The 27,826-nt window shown below is 38.8% G+C and overlaps 1 protein-coding gene across 1 annotated transcript; it reads right to left on the minus strand.

Annotated features, from left to right (window-relative positions):
- Nucleotides 1-1,948: 1,948 nt before the first annotated feature.
- GFRAL (GDNF family receptor alpha like) lies at nt 1,949-27,721 on the minus strand. Its single transcript, XM_039729290.1, has 10 exons — nt 27,700-27,721; nt 24,426-24,560; nt 18,587-18,739; nt 16,455-16,886; nt 15,701-15,757; nt 14,314-14,641; nt 12,201-12,460; nt 9,404-9,502; nt 4,337-4,418; nt 1,949-3,303 (listed from the first exon to the last, which is right to left on the minus strand). The coding sequence occupies exons 1-10, from the start codon at nt 27,719-27,721 to the stop codon at nt 3,216-3,218; spliced, it is 1,656 nt and encodes a 551-aa protein (XP_039585224.1). The 3' UTR covers nt 1,949-3,215.
- Nucleotides 27,722-27,826: the final 105 nt, after the last annotated feature.

Consider the following 27,826-nt stretch of genomic DNA (forward strand, 5'->3'; position numbering starts at 1 on the left):
CCTCCATTAACTAAATATTAAAAGCCACAGGCAGGAATGGACGTAGGAGTTCGAAAAATTCAATGAGGCATTATCTAACTTCAGATGTTCCAATGCAGGGTAGAAATCTGTGCTAAGTGATGTCTAAGATTCCCTACACACTTCATGGGAGACTGAATCACTTCAGCATGTGGTCTGAAACATCAAAATGCTAATGGGGGAATTTTCTTGGCAAAGTCAACAGCAAAATTCCCTACCCCATGCTACTCTTGAAGTGCCTCAACATGACCTGCAGTTAGTTATCTTCACTAGCTTGAACATAAGGGTTGGTATTTTCCTTGGTGGAAATACAGCCACAGTCATTTTCAAAAAGAACTGAATGGTGTTCTTTGTTTTACGGCACCATCTTCTGATGTTGGTGCTGCTTCCTTCCACCTTCTGTGTTCCTGGCCTGGTCTGATGTCTAGCCCAGAGCACCGGGATGTGATTCCCACAACAGCCTCAAAAGGCTGAGCCCATGCCTATCCAAGGAGCTCTTCTTTTGACCAGACAAGCAGGTGAGACAGCCAGGGAAAAATGTTCCTTTTGAAGAATTCCAGACTCACTATGGCATGACAGAAGTAGAAACTTGGGCTTTGCAGCCTTGTATCTTCACACTGCATAAGGAAGAGCTAGTCCTGTGTATTTGTCCCAAAAAAATCATCACACATTTAATTTGAAACAATTGTTAGATAAAATGTATAAACAATCTTCAAAGAAAATACTGGAACCCAGTCTTCTCCCTTTCAGATGAGAGTGCTATAAAGGCAAAAATTCATGCTTTCTCCCTCTAGCCCAATCAGCCTTCATTTCTTCACTTTGTGATGTCTCAGCTCCAGTGGAAAGAGGATGAATGCTACAAAATTACATGTGTCCTGGGAATCTTGTCATCAAGAGACTTAACTTTCTTCATCTGGGTATTGGACGCAGATGTCATACTTCAGGGGAAAATATTTGAATAATGAAGCTCTTACAAAATACTGCTTTTTCTTCCATCATGGTTGCACTCAAAGGTGTTAAAAGTCTTTCCCAAACTAACTGATTCTATGATTCTCTGTTCAGAAAACTATGAACCAGTTCGAGTATAATCAGGATCACAGGAATACAGATCATCCCAGCAGAAATTCCTTTATTTAATAACTAACACCCAGATACAATTGACAGACTACTTTGTACACATGGAGTGGAGGGAATGTACTTTTCCCAGTAAGCATCTAAGTCATCTCTTAGGAGAGAGCCTGTGAAATTGCAGAAAAACACAATAGCCACTAAATGTCTTGCTGTCTCTCAGAGTAACATACCCCCAGTTTCAAATTGTTTGTGTGTGTGTGCGTGTCTAAGCACATATTTGAGTTGGGTTTTTCGTGTCTAATCGTAAGATAGAAAAAAAAAGTTTCTAAGACAGAAGGTAATTTTTTTGCTATTGATGATTGAGGTTTAGTAAAATCTGAATTTACATGTATCTCCTCAAATTTTGTGACATGGAGGATTCACTGGTTTTTGAAGTCAGACTGAAAACCAGCACAAGTTTCATGTCAGAAGTACATTTCCTGTATAATGAAATGGTTTTATCCAACATATTCTTAACAGTATTTTCCGTTTGAAATCTTCCCACTTGACAGTTTTAACATGAAGAATATTAATACACAACTTTGGTGAGAGTTAAGCCAGATGCTGCAAATTGCTAGACTGCTAAAGGAGATCTTTTTGATTAACAAAAAAACTTCACTTCTCTGTTTCTGTATTTTTGTTCAAATGCTGATTTAGTAATGACAGAACATTTGACTGCAAAACAAAAAGGACTTTCTTTGGTTTATGCAGATAATAAAGACAGAGAAAATCCATGTTGTAATAATTGTTTAAGATTTCTAAGCTTCTCCCCAACAGAACTGCACACATAAGATTTTGCTCTACAGTAATAACTTTGCAAGCTACCAAAGCCAGAAGCAAGAGTCACATAGAAGAGCAGGGATTCTGTTCTTTCTGATCATATTAATTTCTAGTCCTAGATCTGTCATCTAGCACTAGATGTGGCCCTAGACCATTGGTCTCATGGTCAAAACTGGAGGTGAGTGAGTTACATTTAGTGATAATTCAAACAAAATTAAAACTAATCACATACCAAAAAAGGTTAATTAATCAAATACTATTATAACAAGACCATACATGTGCTATTCATGGTAACTGCTGAATAAGAAACTGCAGTCCATTATTTTGTGCTCACCAGAACCAGACTGCTACAAATATTTAACAAAGACAACTCACTGGTAGTAAACAGAAGCTTAAATCTAGCAAAACAACTCGTCTATAGAGAGAAATCCAGAGCTCATAGCCACAAAGTGGGATCCAGGATGGTGTTTAGGGACCATGGCTCCCAGGACAGTGCAAGGGGACAATTAGGCACTTCGCGTCTTGCCTAGAGACAATGAATAGGAAACAGATGATGAGATGGGTCACAGCTTCTCTCTTGAGAAGCAGGCACTTCAGCCCCAAACAAGTGACTTTCTCCACTGGGCATTCATTCAGACAAAAAAAAGCTTTCTAAAGTTATTGTATTCAAAGTGGCAAACTCCACTAGTTTCTTTTAGAAGCATATTGGGGAGAAATTAAAAACATTTTCAGCAACTACATTTTGGAGTCAAAGCATTATTCCAGAGAGTCATTTTAGTTCTTAAGGGGGCTGTAATCCTGATCTCTTCCTACCCTGCAAGTGCTCTAGCATCAAACTACAGACAGCTTTGCTGTGACTGTTGCTTCAGGTACGTGGTACCTGGGAGCCAGGTATACAAAACTGCCAGATATGTGCCCTTTATCAGGTCTCTAAAATGTTTCTGAGTGGATGTTTTTTATTTCTTCCAGATGAGTTGAGATCAGAAAGGATGGACTTCAAAGATTGTCATTGTTGATATACCATTTATACCAGTGTCATGTGCAACTAAAAATGAAGGAAATGTAGAGCTCAGGACAGATCTGTGAATCTACACAAATAAGAAAGAGCACAGCTTTACCATTTTTACCCCCTTTTTTCAGCTTTCAAAAGGCTAAAAATAAGCTAATAAATATAAAAAATATTTTGTATGCTTAACTACAAAATTTCATAATTTATAGTAGTTTTTCTAATATATATTTTATTATCACATATGTACAACAGGCTGGCTTTCAGGAATAGCCATAAAAAGCATAAGCAACAGAGTAGTTCATCTGTGACTTTTATAATGGGCCATAAATGTTTCAGAAGAATGGTCTGGCGAGGGACTTCTTGACTCATATTTTGTTCTGCAGGCTCTGAAAACAAAGAATGTGCATGTATTTAACAATAAACTATACAGCTTCTGGTTTGAACTTTGGCTTAATTGAAATCAGTGGCAAAATTCTCCTCTTTTTATGATGAACATTGTGGCATAAAATAATCCCCTTCATTGTTATTAATGCATTCTTCTTTCTTCTGTTTTCTGTATTTTTTAAATCTGAATTTTCTTTATGTGCTGATATTCCTGTAACTGCAAACCTAAAGAGAAAGCCTCTGTTCCCATATATCCTTGACTTGCCTTTTGCATTTTTCTACAATTCCTCTTTGATCTGCCTTGGAATGTAATAATGAAATTTGACTCAATATCCCTCCCACTATACATAGCTCCTGCTACATCATGTTCTGTTACCTATCATCTGACAGTGTAATTCTTGAAATCTGGCCATTTAATTTGGTCCAAGAAAATGTATCATTTAAGAAAAGGCCATGTTCATTTAACTAAGTGAATGCACATTTCTGTTTTCTTACCAAGCATTGGTGTATGGGCAGTTTCTTATACGGAGGGAGGGAGGGTGGGAGGGAGAGAGAGAGGGAGGGGAGAAAGGGAAAGGATGGCAGGGGTGGTGGATGTTGTTTACAGACTCCTGTGAGCAAAAATGGCATTTGGCAAGAATATTAGCTACAATAGCAGCATTCACGATTTGGTTTCAAAATATGCTATAATGCTGAATATTCTCATTTCCTTTTTGCATTACCCCTGCCTGCTATGGGGCTAGGAACGTAGTCTCACAGAGTTTTTGAATTCAGATTTCACCTTCCCCTGCCATGGGACAGGAAATGAAACCTCCCAAAGCCTAGGATCTCTGCATGAATGGAGGGCATTGTAGATACATATCATATTTCACTCTTCCCTGCTGACATCCACAATGTCAGTTCTTTCCATCACTGGGGCATGCTGGACTGTTTTTAAAGACAATCACAATGTCCGCCTTTTAACCAAGGCAAAACATTTTATTTTCTCTTTTTTTAATTTCCTAGAACCAGTGATAAATATCCCTGTCAAATTACCTGATCTTTAGGAGAGTCAACAGGACTATTCCTAGGATGAGAGCTATGCAGGAAGAGTAAGCAATAATGTAGACAGTTTCACCTAAAAAATAAAAACAGAAAACAGAAATGAAAAAATTGCTTTCTTAGTAATAAGAATCAGATTTGAGATCTGTATTGGAAATCATACATATGTGAACTAAATGATCTATCAATTTTGACAAAAGTAATTAAAAGGAGGGAAAAGACCTAGATGTATGTCAGTGGTAGGAATAACTCTACCTTTACCATTTGATCCAATGCAATTTTCAGACTTCTTTTCATAAATACCAGCTCCAATAGCACTTCATTTGTATAGCAGAATTTTTCACTCTGCTGCAGGGAAACAGTTTGTTACTATGATTATTATTTTGGAATATTCTCCCTTTTGATTTTAAAATATTAATTTTATTCTGTGTATCAGTGCAGACTTGGATTTTACTTATCAACTAGACTTATTTTTCTTTTTCACATATTACTGTAATTTCAGTGTGGAGCAATACTCCACCTAGAATCAAATTAACCTAAAATGGGACCTAACACCATTTTTCTGGGCCCCATTCCCATGGAGTTTCCTTTTTCTGTTAGGCTTCTCACCAAAAAGTAACTTAGGTGGCTTATGTGCTAAAAATTCCAACTGTTGAAGAACTGGGAGCTGTTACAAATTTTAGTTTCCAGAGGAGGATTATCTCTTTTTTCCCTGGTGTAATGAATCCATTTGTTTTGATCAAATATCTGAAGAAAACATTTCAGTTGGGAGTGCAATATAAGCCCTGGACACGGGATGGAGAGGTGTGACAAGTGGCCACAACTGCAGAGCCACAAGCATAAAACACGAGACCTTACTGTGACTTTCCTGTGCACTGATTCTGTTGCCTTTCTACACTCAGGTAAGTTTTGTACACTCAGGTAAGTTTTTTTTAATAGGGGAATTCAAATGCAGAGGGCCCAAATGCTGTTCCCGAGCTTCTCTGTCCTACACAGCCAGGGAAACATTCACTAAGGAAGGGATGGATCCTGGGCTCAGCACTGAGACTCTTATCTGGCTGTGAGAAGGCCATATTCTGGTCTCTGACTAAGTTATCAGTTGTTATATGTTTCATGTGTTATGCATATGCACACACAAACCCTAAATGGGGCATTTCTGTGTGCACTGCATACATGCAGCAGGAGTAGTGTATCATATAATCCAAGTACAGGTGGTATGGATGCTGGAGCAGCCTGGGAAGAGAGAGTAAATGTGTTTTCCACAGCAAGGAAAACAAGGAGCTGAGCAGGGTGTTGGACAGTTATTGTAGGACTGGGCTCACTTTTTCTCAAAAAACTACCCCAAGTTCAAGTTTTCCAATGTAAGAAAATGAAAGCAGTGATCAAACCAACACAATTTGCACAAAGGGAGTGAACATTCCATTTATTCCAGTAACCTACTGGAAGATACTTAATATGGTGAATTTTTGAATAAAGAGGGGTGAGGCCAATCTTAGTCATATCTTAGGACTGCTAATAATGTAGATTAAAAACTACATCAGCAATTGGCTTAGCTCTCAAGTTACAGCACTTGCTTAAGATGATGGGTTTTAGCAAAAGAGTAATTTGTAGGCCTTTTTTTCATTTTCTGAGTCTGAATTGTACATGCAGCTATTTTTGAAAACTTTTTATAAGTGTAGGAGCAGTTGTGGGGCAGGAAGGAGTTTCTTACTTTTTTGAAGTGGAAAGTGACTTTCACACATATTTTAGGCAAGCAGAAACTTTAAAATATGTCACCACAAAAGTTATTATATCTAACAGATTATATATTGACAGTCACAGATGATTAAAAATGGGCTAATAAATTTTCAACAGCACATTGTGAGCTTTTTCTTATAAGATTTGTAAAATGTGCTTCATTTCAATCAAACAAAATACCGAAGTGACCAACTGATTTTTTTTCTATTTTTTTGACAAAATCTGAAAGAAGGCTGTGTTTTTGATGAATTGCTGGTAAAAGAGATGTTGATTCAGTTCTATCAGGAACAAAAAGGGATTTTGGTGAATCTTATTCTATTGTGGATCCACCTGCTTAGGTATAGCTAGTGCATATTCATCAAACAGATTAACACCAGCCTCTGCTCAGAGGTTTCTTGGCTACCTGCAACTTGTCATGGGCAGCTTTTTCCTACTTTTATAAAACTGTCAGACTGTGTTTGATACGTTACACATTAAAGGCACTGGAGCTGAACTAATCTCAGTTCCCACAGCAGCTGGTGTACTTACAGATAAACCCTGCCAATTACTTGTTTATCTAAATACTCTACATTTCAGTAGGAAATATATGATAACACTACAATTTAAGATGAAATTTCAACAGTTTTGGATCAAGTCAAATTTTATTGTATCTCACAAGAACAGGGTAAGTGTTCTGTATTTCTAGCTTCCTCTTCCATAAATAACCCACAACTTAGCCTCAGAGCTCCATGGTGATGAAAATAAATCCTTATCTTCCCACATGAATCACATTTCAAAACAAAGTGCAGGAACTAATCTTTTAAATTATTTGGATCTGTAAAGTCATTGATATCATTTGCATAGGAAAAATCTAAAACCAGGTTAAAGATGAATAATTTGGTAGGCATATTAGAAGTTTAGGGAAATTTTATTGGATTTGTAACTTTTTTATATTGTTTCCAAAATGAGATCAAATTCAAGCTTACAGGAAAAGTCTCATTAACTTTTGTATGGTTCTGACTCTGCCCACATCACATCTTGCTAACAGGGTTGTACCAGCCCAAAGATGACTCTGTTTGCCTGCTCCCTCCTGAGAATGTGAATGTGTTTAAATACAGCCAAGATTTTCACATAATCCTGGTATCACATTTTTTGCACCAAACCTGGAATAATAATTTTCAACTTCCATGGTTCTATTTATTCACAAATATATTTGAACATATGTATATATGCTTAGATTTCTTACTTATTGTGAAAGACTCCTTCTATTAATAATAATCCAATGGGATGATTTGCAATGCTGCTGAATTAAATTGAGGAATCTAACTGGTTTTTTGAACAGTAAGCTATATTTTAAAGTATAAATCTAAGAAAAAGCTGAAGACATACTGAGTTTCTTCTGAGCTTGTTTATCTGTAGATGGCCATTCATTTCATCTGGTGAAAGAGTTTCTTTATCTTTCAATGACAAACTTAGTAAAGGATTCTTCTGAGATTTTTATGTGGAGGCATCAACAGATTTTATCTCTTGTTTTTCAAGCAGAAAATATCCAAGAAGCAAATGTCTTCAAAAGTCTTCACACATGTGAAAGGTCATATTTGACAACTTAATTGTTTTGCCTCTGTGCCCTGAAATCTTTTTGGGATTTGATTTCATTAAGGATAAATATTTTGTAAAGATGATAATTCCCTTTGCAGCCCGAGTAATGCACATTTATTAGCATTTGAATCTAGGACACTGAGTTAGATTTTTGGCAGTGGGATTTATGAAACAATTTGCAGTATGGCTTTTACCATCAGGCAGATATCCTGAATCAAATTCTTCTTCTTGACCTGTCTTCCTATGAGACTTTTTATAGCTTAAAGTTCCCATCTCACATACATGACAGCTACAATAGAAAGAATATTTTATTGTATGGTTTAGGCTGGTCAGCATTTTTTATTTTTCTAAAGCTATCCAAAGTTCTGTTAAGACTTCAAGGAAAGGTTTTTGGAAAGTATTCAGACTCCAATATGAACAGAATTAACTGGGTGCAGGCTGCTTCTTGCAAATATTTATCTGAATCTCTGAGTGAAATGTAAAATGCATTTTACTCACTGAAAGGGTCTGCAGTTAGAACTAGTCACAGGGGTGCAATATCTCACATTTTGCATTTTCTCACTTAGTGCAGTATTTCTTGTATCATGACTTGCATTATTTAACCTCTAGAGTCTCGTTCCAGCTAGGGATTCAGGCTCCCTCTGCAACTGGCAAGGAGAAGTCAATACTCAGCAAATGCAGTCCAAAAAAACTGGACTACTCTTTGAGGGTCTCTGACTTTCATCTCTGGCAATGCAGAGCACTTGGATGACATGCATGATTCTTAAGTAACTTTAATGCTAATGCTACAACCAAATGCTTAATTATGCACACATAGGTCTCAGGAATCCCATTCCCTTCATCCATTTTTATATCCTTTATATCCCCTATCCATGTTGACCACTTCAGCAATAGTTGGAGGATGGAGAGGTTAGAAGTCACTTCATTTTCTACTGCATGCAGAGATTGAATTTTTTTTTTCACAGTCAAAAATGTTCTGTAGGAACAGTTCTGGGAACTAATTTGTAGTATTAGTCTGGAGAATTGTAATCTGCCCTGCACAAGGTAGAACAGGTCATTCTCATTAGAGGTGATATTTGTGCATTAAGCTCTTTAGAGTTCTCACTCTGTAATTGGGCCCCTCAAAAGGAAATATAAAATAATATTATTTCAGCAATGAAAACATTTGTATATTACTTCAATATACTTTAGCTTTATGTTGCTTAATTTCTTACTGTAAATGCATGGAAATGAAAACAGCAGCTCTAATAAAAGAAATAAAAGGAAGTAAAAGCTGCAGCTCTTCAGCCCATGGGATAGTGTGTGCCCTCCTGCTGTGGAAGAAGGTAGAGTCTGATGGAGTGTAACACAAGCCCCTGCTCAGACTACTTACTGTGGCTTCTAATTTTGTTGCTGTAACTACTACAGAAAGTCAAGAGAGATGGAAGTAGGTGTGACATTGAAGATAATAATTTGTGTTACACATTATGACTACTACTCTCTAATGACTGTACAGAGTCAGGCTCTGGCAGGCTTAATAGTTTAATTTCCCCCAATTATAGTACAGTGATTGTGAGACATCTATTTCAAAACCATTTGTCAGAGTAATTGGTTCAGTCTGATTAACTTTATTTTGTGGATGTATAAGCTAAACAGGTAGGGAGAATTCCAGACCAAATGAAGGAGCAACAGGTCGAGCTCATTTGCCTGAACCCACCCAAGGAGAGCAGTGCTGTGGGAATCATAGAGTGACTTGCCCAAACTCACCATTAATTGCAGAAGAATGGAGCTGTGCTCCAGAAATCTTTTCCCCTGGCATTTCTGTATTTACCCAGTGAAAACCCTTCTTTTGAATAGAAATTTTACCTGGATATTGGAAAGAAAACATCAATTTAAAATACTTTAAAATAATATGTAAATTAATATTGTTTGATAATTTGCTAACAGCCACATAATTTAAAAAGGGAGCTATTTAAATATACTGTTTACTGATATTTGATGAACAAATTGTATGAGTGCATAATAGTTCTTCCTGTTCCAGCTCAGTTTTTCTTATGGATGACAAGCATGCTTTGAAAATATTCTCTGCCACAAAGGAGATTAAATTATCTTTTCACATAAACTGTTTTAAAAATAGGCCCACCAAAAGAACTGGGTCCACCAAACCAATACAGAAGTGGTGAGAAGGGGTAGCAGTCTTGAAGCAATTTCCACAAGGCAGAATTTATTCTCCAGCTGTGTTGCTAGGCCTCAACAATTTTTTTCTGGAAGGCCTGTCCTCTCAGTGGGCATAACTTCATGAATATATCTGAAAATACGTCTCTTTGGTTGAAATGAAAAATAGGAGATTTACTTAAGTAGTATAGTTTACAGAGTAGAAGGCTAAAACATACAAGTATACATCTGTTCACTCACAGGAACAGCAAGCTGAGAAATTTTTGTAATATAAGAAATGCACACGTTTGCAGCCTGGAACACTGTCCAAATAACAGTGGACTAAACCTACCTGTAATTTGTTTTTTGTTTGTTTTTTTTTTTTCTGTGAGATCCAAAAGCACAACCCAGACTTAAAATATTTTGGAAACCTAATAGTTTTCTTTCCCTCACTGATATTTTGTCTTATTCCTGTTGAGACACTGATCCTACATTGGCAGTGATCCACCCTGTGCTTCTGCTTCACGCAGCAGCAGTCTGTCACAATTCTTGCCTTTTACTGAGTCTGAAGCAAATGCAGTCCTGTGAGCACAGCCTCGAGAGCAAACACTTGTAGCAAAGGCAGTGCCGTGCATGGGCGGGAAGATGAGATGGTGTCAACACCACTCGTGGGTCTGTTCACACCAGTTCTGGAGGCAAAGATCCCCTTCTCATACCCTGGGTGTTTGCCTGCCCAGAAATGTTTCAGAGTTACAGACCATTGCCATTGCAAGAGTGAAAGTGAGCCAAAGATCACCCTCAGGCCAGAGGAATAAGTCAGCACATGGGGTTGGGTGGGCCCTGCACAGTGGTCACTTCACATCTCTGTACTGCCATGCAGAGAATGGCATTAAAAACATGCTTTATAATAAAACCTATAATCATCACCATCATCAGTTTAGCTGCATGACAACTAGACATCTAGGAAAAAAAAAAAAAACAATAAAAAGGCAAGAACAAAAATAAACTGGAAGTAGTCTGTAGAGTAGGTACTGGTCCACCAAAGGCTCTGGATCACCAAATTATTTTTGTTTAACTGCCAGGAAATTGTTGCACAACACAAGAAACATAAGCTTCCATTCTTCAGTCCCAATTAGGTTAGGGAAGTTTCAATCACAAAAACCCTCAAACAATTTTATCCTGAGACTGCTTCAGGGAATGGCAAAAGCTCGTCAGCAATTATTTGATTATTCAGACATGAGAATCATTTTTTTGCTTTGTAGGTTAAGAAATGACTAACATGATGATGTGCCCACTCATTTGGACTGTGAAATTCAGCCCTAAAGCAAGCAAGTAAATAATATTCATCAGCAAAATCACTGCTAGAAGTCTGAAGTCTAGGTGTGTTATGTTATCACTTTTCCAGGGGGAGTTGTTATAAGATTTCTAATATTTTCTCAGAGTCTGGATTTGAGTAAAAATTAACCAAACTAAAAACAATATTTCAGCAACTTGATTTTAATTTTTGGGTAGCCTTTGAGTAACACAATAAAAAAGCACCCTTATCAGTGGCACCATTTTGGCTTCTAGAACTGAAAGAGTAGCTACTTTATTCAATGAAATGCATGCATGCAATCCATATATGTTTTCAAAATACTGTTCAACAGGCAAAACTATGAAAGAACCATTTCTTTTCATGGAAATCTTTAGGTGTCATTACCTCTCCTCAGTTAAGAATATATATAATTTTGAATTAAGAATATTTTTATATTTTGGAATATATAATTATATATATGTATATATATAATTTTGGAGTATACATGTAGAAGATAGCTGGCACAGGGCATGATGCCCTAGAGAGAACTATATCCTAAGAGGATCTATATTGCCAAATAGTTGGTGTGATAAGTCAGCAATTTGAGAAGAGAATACTTTGGTCTTTGATCTGTTTGATGGACCGGATGTCTGCATGCAGCTGAAGAACTGCAGAGGCTGAAGATGAACCTTCAGGTTCAGTTTATACTGTGGGAGACCAGGAACCACCCTATGATAGAGAACCACCCTGTGATGTGCCCAGACAGAATATGTGGGGATAAAGAGGAGCTTTGCTTTGAAAGCACTTTGCAGATTCAGAATAAAACGTTAATATTTGCTCCTATATTACCATTTATTGCATTAACAATTCTCTAAACCCAAGTCTTGGCAAGGACATGTATATTTAACATGAAAGTCATTACTGGATCTCAGAAAGTACCTATATTTCATCTCAATTACACCCAGTGTTTTTACTGAATTTTTGTTTTTATTTATGTTTTAAAAAACCCACAGCTACAGATCTTCCTGAAACCAGTGGCAGCAAAGATCTAGCAAAGATTAGGGTTTTAATTCTCTTTAAAACTAATTATTCTGTGAATTTGGAGCTGTTACTCACGTAAGTCACGGAAGCAGGATTTGCTGTGCAGCATGTGATGGAAGAGCTCACACAAAGGCTGCTCCATGGGAGGCAGATTTTGGCAGGTGCACTCCGTGTGCAGCATCGTGCCCCAGCTGCTGATGTAGGCTGCTCTGCAATCAGTGGTGGCAGAACAGGGCATGTCATCCTTGAGCAAAGTTTCAAGACAGGCTTCGTCATTATAACATTTTTTTGTCACATGTCTCCAGCACTTTGACCGAAAAGTTGTGTATTTTTTCCTGGTAGGGAAAAAAAAAAAGGAAAACAAAAGAAGTGTACAATGACATTTTAACAAATGTGATTTCATAAAAAGACATATAATGAATGCCACTAAAGGGAGTGTGTTTCCAAGGTACCACTTAAGCATTAAAAATTGCAATATTCAGTGACAGCTGACATAAATTCTGCTCTGATTTTGAGAAAAAACAACTACACTTCTAATCAGCACCTGCTTCCCAGAATCCAGAAAATACAGTGTGAATTCCAGCAGCCTCAGATACTCAGAGAAGAAATGTGAATGCAGGAATTAGACCAGTCATCCCAATGAAATCACACCAGGTGCTGTTCTAGTGGTTCTATTTTTGAGCAGTGTGAACGAGGAATAAACATTCAACTTATTTTGCATTAAATAATCTACATCCAATGTCAGATAGCAGAGATAAACGACATGAAGAATTAACTTGTTAACCAGTTCAATAATCTCAAATTATTCCCATTTATTGCTGTTAGGATGGAATAAAATTGGCCTTTAATGCACTGTATATGACAATAGAAAATATCCATTATAAATTAACTAAAAAATATGTAGATAATAGTGAAAAACAAATCTATCATATTAAATTTCAGGGGATGATAAAGGTAAAGTCTAGTATATTGTACATACAGTTATTAAAATATTCTTCCTGAATGATATATGTTATTATATGTTATAATATGTGTTATATATATTATTAATTTGCTGTTGATATTGTGTAGTAGCCACAAGCATGTCACCTGGAAAAGCATGGACTGTTGCAATACTGGCTAGAAAATTTTTGTAAATATTTTTGTTACACAATAAAAGATCGCAAAGCAGATGCCACCTCTGTTCTAATGGAATTATTTTCATTCACCTCCTGATTTTTGGATGTGACTAGCCATAATTCACAGATTAATTTTGCTAATTATATGCATTTATTGTCAGTGCCAGGAAACATTAATGTTCCAAAAATGATGGGGAATTCAGCCATAATGACATTACATGTCTATAGATGTGCAGACATACATTAATAGCCCTTTGGCTCTTCTCACTGATATCAATCTGAATAATCTGCACAAAACCAAAACCATCTCCTGGCCTCCTGGTTTATTGACAGAAGGTTAATTTGAGCACAACTTTGAGGTAAAATTCAACTCTAATCCACAAGGTGACCACACTAAAAAACAAAGTGGGCCAATTGACTGTCCATAAAAGGAGGCAAATAGGTTAAACTACAAATATGGGTAATCCTGTTTTAAAAATATAAAATGAAACTTTGAAAAGGCATTATCTTTCATGAGTTTGGTGGTCTATGCATGTTTCAGGCCAGATTTTTGAAAGCTTTTTGCGAGTATTCTTGAGAAGAAGAGAATAAGATAAAAGATTTTTGAACAGGCCAAGCTGGTTGCGTGGCTGTCAGGTACAAAGGGTCAGACTCTGCACTCAGAAGGTAATTACTTTTACCAAACAAATTCTGTCTGGTCTGCTGCACAACTTGGGCAAATTGCTGGAGGGCAAAGGTGCAGACAGGCAGGTGTTTTCCGAAGAAAGGGATAATGACAATATGCAATAGCATAGTTTGTCCAGCAGAAATGGTGTTAAGTGTCATGATACAGGCAGAAGAAAAGCCCACATTAGATTACAAACCTTCCTGAAAATTAATCATTTCAGTTTACTTGTGGGATTACTTCTGGAATTACCACACTTGATCCAAACATCTGTGAAGATGTCAAACACAGCAGATACACTGCAGAAAATAATTTTACTATAGCTGGGATATAGAGAGTATAACAAAGATGGCTTGACAGAACCATTATTAAAAAGCACCTTAGTGGGCAAAATACTTCTACTCACCTGCACAATTCATTCTCTTCACACATCTGGATTACATTCAGACATGATGGGGGTGGAACTACGGTAACTGCACAGGGCTTGCCATGGAGAAGTTCTTTGGCTCTGTGGCAGGATTCATCATGCTGGATGCAGTCACAAAATATCATCATTTGGGCAACTTCAAAAGGCATGTTTTGATAGAAGAACCTTATGGCTGCTTGACATCCTTCCATGTTGCACTTCTTATTTACTGAGCAAACTTTTAGGTACAGGGACAACTGTTTGTTACAAACTTCATCTTCAACGCACTCCCTGTTCACATCCAAACAGCTCCTGTTTGTTGTGTGCACTAAAATGAATAACAGTTTTAAAAATAAAATCTCAAGAACATTTTTCTCGAGTGATGACTGGTAGGTGTCCTGCCTGCATAATTCCAGTAAATAAAGCTTGATTCCCAAAACTCTGATCCAGCTCTTCCTTCTTTCTTGCTTCTTTCAAGCCTATGGAGTAACTTCGTACTTCTTTCTTGCATTGCTCACAAGCAACCCTCCTGAAACAGCTGAAATCTCCCATTGTGCAGTCTTATGCTGGGTATTGTAAATGCAGGGCCACCAATGAAGCAGGAATGATGATGAAGACTCCATCTTACCAGAAGGCTATTTTGTTACTTCATTATATTCTATTATATTAAAGAATACTATTCTAAACTAAAGAATACAGAAAAGATACTTCCGAATGCTAAAAAGATAATAATGAAAACTCGTGACTCTCTCCAGAGTTCCAACACAGCTTGGCCCTGACTGGCAAATGAGACAAAACAACTCACACCAGAGTCCAATCAAGCAATCACCTGTGGGTAAACAGTCTCCAAACACATTCCATATGTGAGCACAACAAAGGAAAAGAAAATGAGGTAAGAATTGTTTTTCTTTTCTCTAAGGCCTCACTGCCTTTCAGCTTCCCAGCAGAAAAACTCTGGGTGAAGGAATCAGGGTCAGAGAATGTGAGTGCCACAGCTAGGCTAAGTAATAAGTAATGAAGAAGAGAATAGAAATGGCATTTTTGTGCTTTTAACATCAGTTTAGGTATTTCGAGACTGTGAAATAAATCTTCCAAAGATAGCTCGAAAATTCTAGACCCTAAAATGTTAATGAGATAAGATTTGCCTCTGTAAGTTTGACAAAATTATAATTGTTACCTGATTTTCATTTACATTACTTGATTGTTGCCTGTTACATTTTTGGGTTCTTCTTTACCCAGTACCTTAACTGAAGATATGTTTGGTCTATTAACCCCCTGCTCATCCATTTCAGTGAAAAGTATTCATTTTAATCTGAAGGTATGTTGCACACTGTCGAAAATTGAACTAAAATTATTTATTAGGATTAATAAGTAAATTCAGGCTTACCTTGTTTGGAGAGAGCAGATAAACCCCATTGTAATTTTGTTTCCATACTAATATTGTCTAGAAGAAAAAGATAGAGGTAGAGGCATAAATTATGAATAACATCTTAGCTTTTTAAATTTAAAGTATTGGTTGTCTTGCTGACATAGTGCCAGGAGTAAAAATCAACAAGAATAAAACAAATTTGTTTGACCAAATAGAACCCACCAACAAATTCTAAATTCACTATTACATATATTCATAAGTTTTGGGGTCAAAACACAGTTTATCAAAGGCTGCTCCTAGCATTTTTTACATAATTAAAGATCATGTGGACTCAAGAAGAGTTTTTTAGAGCTTTTCAGTTCATTATAAAGTCAGATTTCTTATGAATACATAAAAGCCAGGAGCCTTAATATGTTTATCAGTGGACCAGTTTTCAAGTTCAATTAACTGCTTGTCATGAGCTGTAGTCAAAGCTAGCAGGCAATTCTTGCTATTAGTAAATTATTTTTGTTGGTCTTATACTGCTTCTAGTTATAGTGAAAAACTGAAACTGATTGATTTAGATCAGGTTGTATCAAATTAACACATTGAAGGACCACAGTATTTGCACTCAGGCTACCAGTTTGTATCAGATTCTGAATTTATTTATAAATAAACCTCCTAAAATGATCATGTTTCCAATGTTGAATTGCAAATGGACAAAAAAACTTTTTTGTAGACTGTACACTACTGCTATGTATGAAAGCATTCGGGCTGCTGGAAGAGCACTAACTTGTGTCAGTGACCAGATTTTTCTCACCATCAACATCAGCATTATAGTCATCATCACTGCCATCGCTTTCACTGGCTCCTGAGGCTTGGCTCTCCTGAGGGTACTGTAAACAAGGGTTGTTAAATATTCCCTCCCAGATTTTGATGCATCTCGTCTGAAGCGGCTCTGAGCACGTGCACCTTCCCAGAGCCGTTTTCCTCAGCTCTTTCCAGGCTAAGGAGCACTTTGCAGGCCCGGGGAAGCTGCAGGTGTCTGCGGCTGCCTGGCAGGCCCTCTGGAAGCTCCTGTGCACAGCAGAGCAGCGAGGCTCCTCCCGGCAGCGCCGCTTCGCCACACTGCAGCTCTGCAGCTCCGCCGAGCGCCTGCGGCCTTCGCGCCTCCTGTGTGGGACACCCGGTTCCGTGGCTGACCTTGAGGGAGACTCCAAATAGTCTGCAGAAATAGGTACAAGCAGTTATGAATCGAAGGGATGGTGGATCATCATCACAGCACAAAAACTCGGGAAAAGGGTACTTGTCTTAATGCGCTACAATGAGTGAAGCAGCCCTAGCTTAATTCTGAGCGGTGTGTAAACACGTCATAATTGCAGTCTTACAAACTAATGAATCTTCCTCATGTTTACTGTGTGCGGTTAGCGGTATAGCACAGTCCACTCTAACAGGTCAGCTGCAAAACAGTAGTAAAAATCCTCACTAAAATTACTGCATAAAGTGTTTAATTGCACATAATTTTAACCATCTACAGCTTGGACATATCATGAATTATCATCTTAAGCTTATGCATAATTTTTAAAGAGAGAATCACAATTCCAGAAGATGGTTGATTCATTACCGAAAATAGCAATTTAAGTTAAACAGGGAGAATTACTCCTGAAAGTGCCTGGCAACACCATATGCTGCCCCTTGTAGGTAAACTCAATACTACTGTAAGTACATCCAAACTTGTTTCTGTAGTGGTGAGAGATGTAATCTCAATTGGCAAAAAAATATAACATGATGTTATTTTGCTAGAAGCAAAAGCAACATTAGGTTTCAGATATCCATACTTCTTGTTTGAGGCAAGGAGTTTGGGGCAGATCAGGATGTTATTATTCCCTCTACAATAAGGCTATATTCTAGTACTATATGAATGTCCAGTCTAGTATTACGGTGAGAGATGTAATCTCAATTGGCAAAAAAATATAACATGACGTTATTTTGCTAGAAGCAAAAGTAACTGTTCCAATGACATCAACATTAGGTTTCAGATATCCATACTTCTTGTTTGAGGCAAGGAGTTTGGGGCAGATCAGGATGTTATTATTCCCTCTACAATAAGGCTATATTCTAGTACTATATGAATGTCCAGTCTAGTATTACGACGAATGCTGTGTGATGCCAGTAGGGTGTGATGGATCAGTTCCAGGAATCTCTTTGAAACTCACTTTGCAGACTCTCATTCGCTGGCTGATTTATCTCTCTTGTGTCAGCTTTGCTAATTATTATGGCAGGAGACTTTGGACCAGAAACTGCAACTTCTTCATGTACTAAGCAATTCTCAATTACAGAGATAGACTTTGCGCAGGGATAAGAGTTCTCAGAAAAATCGAAATACATTGAGGGGAGCTCAGCCCATTGAGAACAATAGAATTTTTAAAAGATGCACTCTATATATTATGTACAGCTTTATGCAGGTAACTATGTTTCACACATCCAGTAGCCTCTCCTAGATGTAGTGAAGGTCCTCCTGCAACACAGTGTGACACAACTGTGCACCCCCGTGTCATCATTCACTCATCCTCCCATTCAGAAGTGTCTGAATGTGTCTATATACACAACCTAGATCCAGTGATTCTCAAATTTCCCTGGACATTGAGTAAGCCTCAACACATATTGTGTATTCACTCTTGCTTTCCACTGGATTCAACATGAGTTTTAGAAGCCATTTGAATTTCTCACATAAATTTTACTGCTTTGTTTGTGGCATTTCTTTCGTATGCATGATGGAGCATGAATATCATAGAAAAGACAAGATTAATTTTTGGGGGCATTTGTTAGACTTGAGAATATGCAAAGAAAGTTGAATCTATTTAAAATGGTGGTTACAAAATTACTGGGTTTGGTCTTCATAATTCCAACTTTATGTTCAGTTACCTTTATTAATGCTGCACAGTTTCCCAAGCAAAGTTGTGATGCTACAGATATCGTCTGTAGTGCAGACACAGTTTCTAAATTCTGGGTATTCATCAGCCAGGACCTGGATTATTCTATTACATCCAACAGTGTCTTCTGCCTTGCATCTATTACCTAGAACTCACCATTAAAATTATAATTTCATTAATGCTTATGAATGCTTAAGGGATATGGTTACATAAAACAATTCAATTGAAGAATAAAAATAATATGCTTTGCCAAGAGAAGATGGTTTGTAATATTTTACACACTTTAAATAATATTCAAAGTAATACAATAAAGCCGTGTATACAATATTGGCTTCTTTTATTTGATCTAATCCATTGCCTGAAAATCTGCTCTCCTTTACAAAGTACATAAAACCTTAAACTCACACCTTTTATTTTAGGCAGGTCAGGCAGTGAGACCAAGCTAAAAAGGTTCCTAGGAGTGGAAGGAGTTTAACCTGAACTGAGAGGCTTATTTTGGTTCTGTGTAGTAGAAATGAGGTGCCTGGTACAGGGACAGGAACACACAGTGCAGGCTTGAAGCATCACTGTGTGATGGAGTGAGAAGCAGGACACAGAGGGCAGACCCAGCCCCACAATAATGGTGATGAGACCCCCAGGCTGGGGAGATGCTTGCCATGGGTCAGATTCTCTCTCATGTGAGGATGGTGCAAGCCTACAAATGCCCTTTGGATATTGCCTTGAACCCCTATCCCACAGAACAACTTCACTGCCTAAGTTTAAGAATTACAACAAATATTATGTAGCCCAAGAATAGTCTGATTTCTTAGGATTTTGAGAATAAAAATGAGGGTGAAGTTAACATAAAAAAATAAATATGCAGAAATTTTAATTTGCTGGCCCAGTTTCAAGTCTGCTTGCATGTGCACTTGGACTTAATGGTAAAGACACTCACACAGGATGTCAGGTCATATTCTCCATGTATGTGTGGTGAAAATAAAGAGCATATACTAGTTTGTGGTACAAAGGTAAATTAATCAACCCTTTATTACCTAAAAGATTTTCAAAAATCTTATTATTATGATGGTAATGGGATTGAGTGCATCCTCAGCAAATGTGCTGATGGCACCAACCTGTGTGGTGCAGCTGGCACGTTGGAGGGAAGGGATGCCCCTGGAGGGACCCTGGCAGGCTTGAGAAGTGGGCCAATGCAAACCTTATGATGTTCAATGAAGCAAAGTGCAAGGTCCTGCCCCTGGGTCATGGCAATCCCAGACACACCTGCAGGCTGGGCAGAGGAGGGATTGAGAGCAGCCCTGCAGAATAAGACTTGGGTGCAAAGGTTGATGAAAAGCCTGTCGTGAGTTGGCAGCGATGCTCACTCAAAGCCACGAGTGCCTTGGGCTGCACCAAAAGCAGCATGGCCAGCAGGTGGAAGGAGGTGATTCTACACCTCTGCTCTGCTCTCATGAGACCCCACCTGGAGTGCTGCACCCAGCTCTGGTGTTCCCAGCATAAGAAGGACATGGAACTGTGGGAACAAGTCCAGACAAGGGCCAGGAAGTTGATAACAGGACTGGAGCTCTTCCCCTGCAAGGACAGGCTGAGAAAGTTGGGGCTGAAAGCCTGGAGAAGAGAAAGTTGTGTGGAGACCTTACAACAACCTTCCAGTATCTGAAGGGGCCTAAGGGAAGCCAGAGAGGGACTCTTGGTCAGGAACTGTAGTGACAGGAGAAGGAGTAATGGGCACAATCTAAAAGAAGAGAAATTTAGGTTAGATTATAGGAAGAATTTTTTTCCTGTGAGGATGATGAGACATCAGAAGATGTTGCCCAGAGAGGCTGTAAATGCCCCATCCCTGGCAACGCTCAAAGCCAGGTTGATAAGACCTTGAGCATCCTGGTCTAGTGGGAGGTGTCCCTGCCCATGGCAGGGGGAGTTGGGACTAGATGATCTCTATGGTCCCTTCAACCCTTAACATTGTATGATTCTATGATTTATTATTGCTTAAGAAAGTTACATATTACTTAAGAATGTTACAAGTGAATTTAATTGCAATTTAATTTAATTTAATTTAGATAGGTTTTATTCTGTGAAAGCCATGATCTACCTTGTCAAAACAGGTATGTAGATCCCCAAACCAGCACATTTCCTCTCTTTACCTCATGGATATTTAATGTCTCCCAATATGTAAGAGAAGCAGTATGTGGTTCACGAGATCCAGCCAGGTCACAGGGCAGCATGAGGACTGGTTTCAGTCTACTGAGCACACAGGCTGATGTCTCTGCCCTGCAAATGGTGCTGCCCGATTCCTGCCTTGCTGCTTCCCCACAGGTGTGGAGAGCAAAGACTCTGCACTCAGTAAAAATGCAAAGTGACAAGAAGTCCTGTGTCACCAGCACCATGGGCAAGCTTTGATGTGAGCAGAGTTTTAAAATCACTTATATGCTGTTGACGCAAATAGCAGAGGAAGACAGTGGAGGCAAAACTCTGCAGGAGGAAACAGTGCATTTTGCCACTGCCTGGAGTAATGAGAATCAGCTATTCCTGACTTCACATCCCTGTCCTGATCCCCTTTTTCCTAACAGTCTCTGCATTGCCCTTTCTCCAGTTGTTGACTAAGGAGGGTTTGAGGGATATATCAAGTAATTACTAGAGGGGAATGTCCCAGGCCAGCAAGAGCTGCTGATCCCAGCCTCTGCTCCCACTCCACCTCCTGCATCAGCAAGGAAGGAGATGATGGTGGCTGGGATTGCCTGTATCTCTGCAACCCCCTCTTCAACTGTCCTTCTGGTTTTTCAGAAGCAGATCATGACCTCAACCCTCATAGTTCCAGAAGTCAAGGAACTCAGGAGATTTATTGAAGGTCACAGACACAGGGTACTCCCTGACCATGAAAATGGGATGGAAAGGATGTGGTGACATGGCCCATGAAGATGAGTGTGCGGATATTCTACTCTGTATTTTATCAACAAAGTGAAGGATAATAAAATAATTTCAGAAAAATATATTCCAGTAGAAAGAGAGCAATAAAGATCAGGAGGGGCTTGTGTAAAAATTAGCTTGTTCACAAAATTTATGACTGTCTTTTTCAAGGTCCAGAGTAGACTTCAAAGGTGAAGGTGAGCAGAACTAGAAGAATAAACCCCCACACCCCAGTATATTTTGCACAGCACCCCAGCCTCACTCAGCTCACCTCTCTTCATGACACTGACAAGTCGTGGCCGGGAGTCAGGGGCTGTGTTCAGTGAACCCCTGCTCTGTGATCTGACTGTGCTGAGTCAGCACCCGAGGGCTGGGGCTGGGGGAGAGGCTGTGGGGCTACCAGCATGCAAAGGGCACAGACAGAAGCAGGAAGCACATCAGATTTATGGGGCTCCCTTGCATGACTTCTTGAAAACTGTGTAGAAATAACCTATTATCAGTATTGCTCTGTTTGTACATGGTATTGATTCAGCTGTGATGAACAGCAGAAAATATTTTATTACTGGTTTTCAATTATTGTTTCTCTACCAGGGATTAGTTCTAGGTAATATATTTTATCTTATACATATGCTTCTAAGGCATTTACAAAAATAAATGCCCTCTCAACCTAATATTTGGCAGCCATTATTCATAATTTGATTTATTTATAGGTACATAATTCGTGTACAGAGGACCACAGACAGAAGCATGAGAGAGCAGAAGCTGACACTCCCAGAGTGATAATCTCTGCTTTTGCTTAATCAGCTCTTCAGTCATCTCAGTGGGAATTGAATTTGAAGACTACAGGGGAAAGTGTGAGGTTTTCCTTTCTAGCACTGGTGAGACCACAGTTTGGATAGATCTCCAATTACAACACATTTAACTTTGAGGTTACAGTCTGATGGACTGAGTTGTTCCCCAAAGGAGTTTAATTATAATTTGTAGTTAGGTTTTGCATAAATATGTCGCCCCGATTTTTTAAGATTTTCTAAGCCTTCTGATGTTTGCATTCTTGTAGCAAACTTTATCACACACTTTCTGTAAACAACTTATTGTTTTGCATTCTTTTATGGAGGAGGAGAAATTTGATGGCCTGTTGGTTTGTCCAGTGTCATTGGAGAGGTGGCACTTTCACCCTCCAATCCACTGTCACCTTTGGAAATCTATAAATGTTGGAGTCAGAAAATAAACTTCCTTTTTTCCTGCCTTGAGAGCAGCAGTGTGTCTGTGTTGTGTTGTCTCTTATCCTATAGTGACATAAAGAAGCTAAGAAAGCAAATACAGCATGAAGTTTCTAGACATGACAGAATAATGTTATCTTTACTAGTGATGCTGCTGGTAGGTTTTCTATCACTGTTTCTGTGGGTTGTCTGAGAGGTACCATCAGCTGTCTGACTGGATTTACATGCTCTGGGATCATGCTACCTAATAAGCACATTTAGTATAATTTGTCCTAGACCCAACACAATATCTGAGTGCTCTGCAATGCTGAAGAGTCCTTGCCAAAAGCTATTATCCTAAGGAAACTTACAGATGCAAATCCAAACAAGTAATCACAAGAATGATTATTTCTGGAAGGTTTCTCTGGCCCAGTTACAAAGGTCATTAATATCAGCTAATAAGTACATAGGACAGTAAGAGAGAGAAATGTCATATTATGGGACAATGTTGTACATCCCAAGGGGGACCACAGAAGTAATCGTGCTGGCCCACTTCATCTGGCTGCAGGGTATCAAGATTAACAGGCTACAGCACAAATGTATATCTTTGTGGCAAGTAGTCCTGGTGCTAATGTGTTTGTGAATGATGTGAGAGAAACAAATTCAGCTTGTTCTGTTTTGGTTCTAGAGAGCTCATCTCCAGAAAGTTCTGCGTATTCCATTTTTTTTTTTCTAAACAGCAGCCATATCTTTTGAAACTGTTTTGTTTCACATGAAACAAATCAATAGAACATAGGCTGAAGCCCAGCTGCTTTGGGAACTGTTCTAACTGTTACATTACCATGTACTTTTCATTTACTTCATCTGTTTTTAAAAGTATTCAGCCATTCTATGCAAAGTAGATTAGTATCTAGAAAAGGACACACTAAGAAAGATCCCTAAGAGAATTTTGTACTCTGATTATTTTAAATAATGTCTTGTGACTTGGGACATTTGGGACATCAAATGCCTGCAACAGATCAGACAGAGGCATTCATTCAGGTAGCTCACAGTAGAGGTGAATGTTTTATCTATTTCTTATTCTTTCACATGACAGAATAACGTTATTCTTACTAATGATGCTGCTGGTAGGTTGTTTTTTTTTAGTACAATAATTAAATTTTTAAATACAATAATTAAAATTACTCTAAGTAGCTACCACATTGTTTTGGGTTTTGTGTTAGATTATAGAACCATAGAATGGTTTAGATTGGAAGGGACCTTCAACCCCTCTGCCATTGGCAGGAGCATCTTCCACTAGAACAGGTTCCTCAAAGCTCCATGCAACCTGGCCTTGAACACTGCCAGGGAGGGGGCAGATCAACTCCTCCAAACTGGGTAAAACAAAGTCAGAATTTCTTTTCCAGTTGCACACAAGCTTTATTTAACAGGATTCCACAAGAGCCTAATTTCTCCTGAATTCAGACTTCTTGAGTTGATTCAGGTTCTGATTTTATTCATAGTGCAGAAAATTCATTTGTCACTTTCTTGAAGAGATAGCGTGACTGTCACTAAAAGTAGCATTGGCCATTGTAAAGGATTTCAAAAACTGATTGTCTTTTGCCATAATTTTTCTCTTTGAAATCTTACTGACTTAATTTAGTTACTCCAGCAATATTGTAATAAACTATGAATACTCAATTGTATATAGCAATTCAAAATTTAGGTGTGTACACCATGCAGAATTACCTGAAATATTGCAGGCATCTTCAACCACATTCCAGACTCTCTCGCATCCATTTCCAGCATTAATACATTGCTCTCTCAAGTGTAGACAGTCAGTAGTCTGGACAGTAGATATACATGTGAAGTAAATGAACAACACTGTAAAAACAGAATACAATGACTATTTAAAGCAGTAGATACTGTACTGACCCTTTTCCTTTAAACATAGATTTAAAAAATATAATTTACTATAGTTTTGCTATAGATTCAAATTTGCTAGCAAATTAAATTTTAGCAGAACAAAGCTTTTCCTCTGTTTTGCAACCAGAAAATTAAATTTAAATGTTCAAAGTTTCAGTGTGGCATATTTTGCATTGGTTTTACCCCAGTATTACAACAGTAACCATAGTTATATATGACATTGGTGCATGGGCATATAGAAATTCTGAGATCCATAATAAATTACAGAAAGGAAGACAGTATAAAATTCAGAAGAAACAGTACTTTATTCACAGGAAATCTCACCAAGCTAAGCTGTTTAGGAATTCTTATTAATAGAGTGTGTGAAAGAGATTTGACAAATACACAACTGTTAGATAATAAATGTGATTTTATTTTATAAATACAGTACTCTTCACTCTATTTTTACTTCACAGATGCATCATTTCTTGAAAGCAACTCTCACATATATGTCTTCATCTGCTTTCTTGAGTGCATTGAGCCTGCTAATTACGTAAAAAAGTTCTGGAGGTTTCAAGGTAAAAAAATTTAAAGCAGCACTGCTTGTGACTTATCAGTAGAAAATTAAATTGCCTTGTTAAGGAAGGATCAGCTAAAGTTTAGCTCTTTCATTAACATTCCCATGGTAAGACAACCTCTAATTTGTAATCATGTGTCTTTATTTTCAACAAAATTAAGTTTCTGCTGAACACCTAATGTGTTTTCTTTAGCTGTTGAAGAGCACAGCATCTCTCTGACAAAATAACTTTTTTCCCCCCACCTCATGTTCTGGTAAGTTCATGTGGTGTTTAAGTGGTTTCCAGCATTGTTTAATCCCTTAAACATCATTTGCAAGAGGCATGAAATATTGCTTCAGGATTTGTTCAGATCCTATCAGAAGAAATTAACTTTTTTCAATTATACATTTTAGAATAAGAAATTATATATCAAATATCCCTCTTGCTAACCTTAAAGAGCCACTGCTGTTTGGAGGTGATGCCATCCCTTCTGGGAATTATTTACCAGTGGTATAATAATGCTGCTGCAGGGAACACTTTTCAGCTGCATGTTGATAAATATGAAGCAACATTTAATACATAATAATTGACAGGTGCAACAGCATCTAGTGTGCCTATGAGACAAGAAAGAGGCCCCATGTGCTTATTATAGCTGGTGCTAATCCTTCCTCAGCTGTGCATGTTCCTGGCAGGACTGGTGGTGATTTCCAGCCTGAAACACTCCTAGGCTGTGTCTGTCCATCAGCCTTGAAGACATATTGATAGGAACAGCTCCTACATCCTGACCATGAGGAATGTGCAGCTGGCCCTATCCATAGGGACAATTACGGCTTATTATGACAACATTTTAGTCCTAGAATTGTCTCCAAAATGTCTTACTTATTTTGAAATTACTATTTATTCAGATGACAGAAAAAAAAAAAAGTTGCCAAATACTTTACAGGGCAAAATGACTGCATATATAAAGCAAAACAAAATGATAAACCCACAGATATATTTAAAAAAAGGTATTCTGCTGGATGAGAATTTATCTATTTTTTAGGTTCTTACACAACAGAAGATTTACTCATCTGACTAGGATTTACAGCACAAAGCCTCTGTGCTCTCTTCCTCATGTTCAGGCAGTTTTCAAGGACCAATGGCTGAGACAGTCAAAAGAGGACTGATTGCACAGCCTTCCTGCTACTTTTTAGGGAGTATTTCACACTGCTGCCCATTTTGAACCTACCTGGAAACTGGCCCCAAAATAGGAGGTGATGTTTTTGCAAAATAAAAAGGTGAGTAGCATAATCTATGATTTAAGGCACTTCAGCTGAAGGAAGGGCTTCTTTAGGTCTAGTGACATATTATGGATGGGTCTTTGATTCCTCAGCAGCACAGAGGGGGTACACTGCCAGAAACCTACATGAAACAAACTGTCCTATATGATTTTAGAGTCCAGGGCACTGTAGCTTATGCAGTTCCTTAAACTGACAGATATGACTTCAGTTGTTCTCTTTACTTATTTACTCCAGTGTTTGGAATACTGCGTAATTCTGCATAGAAGAGTTGAGGGCATTTAAGAGTTAGGTTGCAGCTAAAAGTTTCGGAGGGGTCCATATTGACAAAAGACACACATTTAAATATCTACAGATATATTTTGTATTTTTATGCAAAGGCCTATTGATTCACTAGGTAGGTGTACAGTTCTGTTTTCTGTAGAATTTGGTGCATAAAGTTAAAAGGAGGGAGGAAAAGAAACATTTTAGCACCTTCATTTTGCAGACTGGGAACTGAGGAATGGAGAAATTATACTTTCCAATTCTGCAATCCTAAAATAATGCAAATAAGTAATAATTAATACGGGGAAACCAAACTGTGGTTTCTATCCAATGGCAGGAGGAGAGGGATACCAAGCTCTGAAGGCAAAATGGCAAACTACAGCTCAATATAATCAAAAAGTGATAAAAGACAACTTAATTTTAATAAAAGCTGGGGCAGAACTACCTACTTTTAACACAGAAATATAAGTTTAGAGTACTCGGGTGTTAAAAAGAAGCGGCATATATGCATATAGTACATGTATATAGTGAGGAGAAAAGGAGAATAACAAAAATTAACATACAACATCCTTGTCTCATCATATTCTCCTGTACCAAATCTCTCTGTACCAGCTTTGTTGATTTCTCCTTTTTCTCCACTCAAATCCAAAGGAAGTGTCGGCAGCCCTGTGGGTAGCACTGGCAGCGCCCAGCGCTCCCCAGCCAGAGAACAAGCCGCTGTCCGTTCGGTTCGGCTGTCCCCGCCGGGCTGTCCCTGCCGGGCTGTCCCTGCTGGGCTGTCCCTGCCAGGTGTCCCCTCCGGGCTGTCCCTGCCGGGCTGTCCCCGCCGCTCCGCTCCTTCCCGCCGCCCAGCGCTCCAGGGCTCCCCCGCCCTGGGGCCGAGCCGCCGCCGCCGCCGCGAACCGCCGGCCCCCGCCTGGAGACCGCGGGACAAGGAGCCGTGCGGAGGGAAGGAGGGAAGGGACGACCGGGGCCGCGGGGCGAGGCGCGGGTCCGGAGCTTCCCGCCCGCAGCACTTACCGGGGCCGAGGAGCGCGGCCATGGCGGGGCCGCAGGTGCCCGAGCGGGGCCGCAGGTCCGGAGCGGGGCCGCAGGGACCGGAGCGGGGCCGCAGGGAACCGAGCGGGGGCNCGCCGCTCCGGGCGGC

Source organism: Passer montanus, unplaced genomic scaffold (genome assembly GCF_014805655.1).
Source record: "Passer montanus isolate IOZ18808 unplaced genomic scaffold, ASM1480565v1 scaffold11, whole genome shotgun sequence".
In the NCBI taxonomy this organism is placed as follows: Eukaryota; Metazoa; Chordata; class Aves; order Passeriformes; family Passeridae; genus Passer; species Passer montanus.